We start from the raw sequence: 3,701 nt of genomic DNA on the forward strand, positions 1-3,701 counted from the left end.
CATTGAACACCCCTGCTGTAAAGGATAAGCGGAAAGATGATGGATGATTTGATTGGCTGGATTCAATATTCATACACAGAGCTGATGAGTCATGCCATGGGGTGTCATTTAACTGAAAAATATTGTTATGGTTTTATGTGATTTACACATCAGACATGTATGCTGTAGTTACTAGTACATCAAACAAAGATGTAATTTCATTTCAGTTGGACTTTAAATGTAGAACCAGTGGGGAAAAAGCTATCATTCATTTGGCAGACACTTTCACCAAAAGCCACATTTAAATGATATCCAAGCCACAGTAGATGGAGGAGAAGCAATGCTGCAGGCAATCTGTATATTGTGGCACAGGACTTTAAAGGGCCACCGTTTCTTCTCATGTATTCAGCATGCCTTTTATTTCCCACAAATTATGAGGATTCGTGTGTGAGGTATACACAACTGCAAAGCAAAACATATAAAGAATACATAACAAAACACATCCAGGGATTACAAAGAACAACATTTCCACTTCTACATTGATCCTCATTCTAGTACAGCCTGTGCCAGCAGTTTACAGTTGGCACAGTTTCCTATATGTTGGGTAAATGTGTCACTTTTTGCTCTATTTATCATAGTCCAGGTCCTTGGGGCCCCACACAGACCCTCTTCAGTACCAGCATCTTCAGTGGCTGAATGTAAACGTATTCAGTCTTTTATTAAAGGTCCTCCATAGTTGGTCAAACCACAGTGACATCCTGATAGTTAATATCAGCCCTGACAGTAATGTGGGTCAGATCTACACCCGGTTCCTCTGCAAACCTGAGTTCCACTGGTTCTGGCCTGCCTGGCTGTTGACCTCTGGCCTGAGGGAAGAGGAAACCATCCAGAGGTGCATGCTCTATCCTACACAGGCTGTCCTCGCTGTCGCTGCTGTTACTGGGATTGGAGGCACTGACGAGGCAGCGGCCGAGCAGGCCGGGCCTGTGATGTGTCATCTGATCGTCATCTGTTTGAACAGCCTTTTCCTCCTGCCAGACTCTGACGGGCCCCTCCACATCCTCCACCACGCTCTGCTCCACCTTACGGAAAGTGTGGCGGGCATACAGGCCGATGCAGAACATCTCCACAATCACACAGTAGTGGTAGATCACTGTGGTTGAACAGAGAACACAACAGCCAATGTCTTCAATGATGACATAGAGTTATCACAGAGGAAACAGCCGCATCATTGCCTTCTCTTCAACTTGTCTGTCAAAAGACCCATTTTAGTTTTTCTTAAAGGTTTTGTATTTGTAATTAAATGATGTCATGCCACAGAATTAGTCTGTAAGCCTTTTTTAGAGGTGAGTAAAGAAACCAGTCATCTTTTGTTGTACCCCTCTACAAAGCTGCAGCTTCAGTCAGTGATTTAGCTTTCACAGAGTAAAGGAAAGATCTGAAAAGAACTAAACTCAAATGACATTTTGATTGTCTGCGTAGTCATGAAGGTACGCATGACGTACATTTTGGCATCTGCCCGTTTCTGTGGAGGTTCGCGTGGACACGTGTTGTGTGCAGTCCCAAACGTATGAATGCAGCAACTGTATTTGTTGATAAACATGTGAACACGGCAATGCATGCATGCATCTAAATTAATATGTATTTGTGTATGATATGTTATATGTAGTTAAATTGTTTCGATTTGATATGGCAAATGGCTGATGGACCTTTATAGGGCCTTTCTGGTCTTCCGATTACTCAAAGCGCTTCACAATACATATCATGACTAACACACATTCCCACACTACTCGGTGCCACCTCATCAGGACTAAACTATTTCCTGTCTTGCCGAGGACACATCGACACAGACAAGGTTGAAACTGCCAATCATCAGGAAAACACCTGTCTCCTGGGTGATAGTCCTGTGTTTGTTTGATCCATCCATCAGAAGTAGTCTTTCTCACATTTTACACTACCTCACTTGCTCTGAGCATATTATATTCATGTGTATGCGTTTAAATTGTAGTCAGTACAGATTATAAATCGTAAAAGGATGCGATGCTGTTGCACGCCAAATGAACGGGCTGAGTGAACATGATTCAAAACAGATGTGCTGTGACTTACACTGGGACCTGGTCAGGACAGAGAAGGGTGGTGTGCAGGGGATAACCTCCAGAGCACCCATAGTCTCTAAGATGCCACTCTGCAGGCCACACAGCACCAACACCACAATGACACAGATGAACTTGGCTCTCAGCCCATAGCCATGTAAAGCACTCTTAGTGGCTTTGTAAAAGAGAAGGTGGCCGTAGAAGGACACGAAGGTCGACACGCATATGATACCGTTCACATACAGGTTGGGGTTGACTGAATCCACCTAGGGAACAAGAAGGTGGTTGTCATCATTTTTATCCTTTGATTTATCCAGTGCTATTTAGAGCATGGCCTCTTCAAGAGTATACGGTGAGCTCACTCCAAACAGATGATTTCAGTGTTTGTCAGTTTGAATGGAATGAACGTACACTGTTGGACGATCTGAAAAGCGAGTCCATTAGTGAGGCTATTGATCTTGTTTATGAGATAGATAGATAGATAGATAGATAGATATATAGGTGGGTGGACGAATGGATGGATGGGTGGGTGGATAGATAGATAGATAGTTGCGAAGGGACATTTTTTCGCTATATGCTGTTTGTCAGTTTCCATCTCAACAACTCTCAAGCCTTCTAATCCCTTCAATAGTCAAAAACCATAATGAATGAAGAGCTGTGGTTTATACCGAACTACACATTGCTTTAAATAAGTTAGCATCACGATTTCAATGCAAACATTTGCTAACTCACATTTGCTGATTTCACAATGTTGTAAACACTCTAATATAGACTCAGTAAGGGGGGAAATATCAAATGTCCTAAAGAGGTAAAGCACTGAAAAAACATCTAGACTAGAAACCTACTGTCATAAAAAAAAAATATATATATATATATGATACATGAACTGCGTTTAAGCAGAGCATAGAAGGAAAATACTACAAAATATAGTACATTACACCACCACAGGCTACAGCTTGACTACCTCATGCTGGCTGGGAGAATAAGTACAGATCGAGGTCTAAATAAATAACTCACATCACCATAGTCATACTGTTCATCTGTCCACAGGACCAGAGTGACAAAGAACAAGATGCTGCGGACAACAGAGAGCTGCAGCACAGCAGCCATCATCCAGCCACGGCTGCTGCTACACACAAGAGAGGGACGGAGCTGTACGTCAAGTCACGTTGTCTACAGACAACATTTCATACAATCACATGAAACTGTTGAAAATACATGTATGCATGTGTATGCACTTCATTGAGGTATTGTCAACCTTTATAAACACAAACACAGAGCTGCCACCATCTAAAATCTCTCTGAAGATGCTGTACCTGTGATAGCCGCGACATGTTGGCTCCAAATAAAAAATCGTTGACTCAAATTAAATACAATTTTAAAAATCCCAGATTGGATGCAGGTGTTTGTCTGGTGTACCTGCTGATGGCCACCATTGGGAGACAGCAGCAGCAGCAACAGGGGAAAGGGTCTGGAGATACCTGCTGTCCAGACAAAGCAGCCAGCATACAAGCTTTCCCTCCAAAGAAGTCTGTGATCAGTCCCATGAACTTCAGCAAGGTGATGGAGTGATACCTGCACAGACACACGCATTTAGACAGGAGCAGACGTGTGACAGCATTCAGGATT

At 42.8% G+C, this 3,701-nt stretch overlaps 1 protein-coding gene across 1 annotated transcript in view; it reads right to left on the bottom strand.

The window, feature by feature from the left end:
- Positions 1–719: 719 nt before the first annotated feature.
- Positions 720–3,701, bottom strand: part of LOC306781247 (organic solute transporter subunit alpha) — a gene marked incomplete at both ends in the record, with an annotated part of 5,593 nt that continues 2,611 nt past the window's right edge. Inside the window, 4 exons of the mRNA XM_079274003.1 lie at positions 720–1,132; positions 2,086–2,338; positions 3,090–3,201; positions 3,492–3,647. Coding sequence (XP_079130129.1) covers positions 720–1,132; positions 2,086–2,338; positions 3,090–3,201; positions 3,492–3,647 — 934 coding nt within the window. The remainder of the gene's footprint in view (positions 1,133–2,085; positions 2,339–3,089; positions 3,202–3,491; positions 3,648–3,701) is intronic.

Source organism: Melanostigma gelatinosum (assembly GCF_949748355.1).
Source record: "Melanostigma gelatinosum genome assembly, chromosome: 8".
Classification (NCBI taxonomy): Eukaryota; Metazoa; Chordata; class Actinopteri; order Perciformes; family Zoarcidae; genus Melanostigma; species Melanostigma gelatinosum.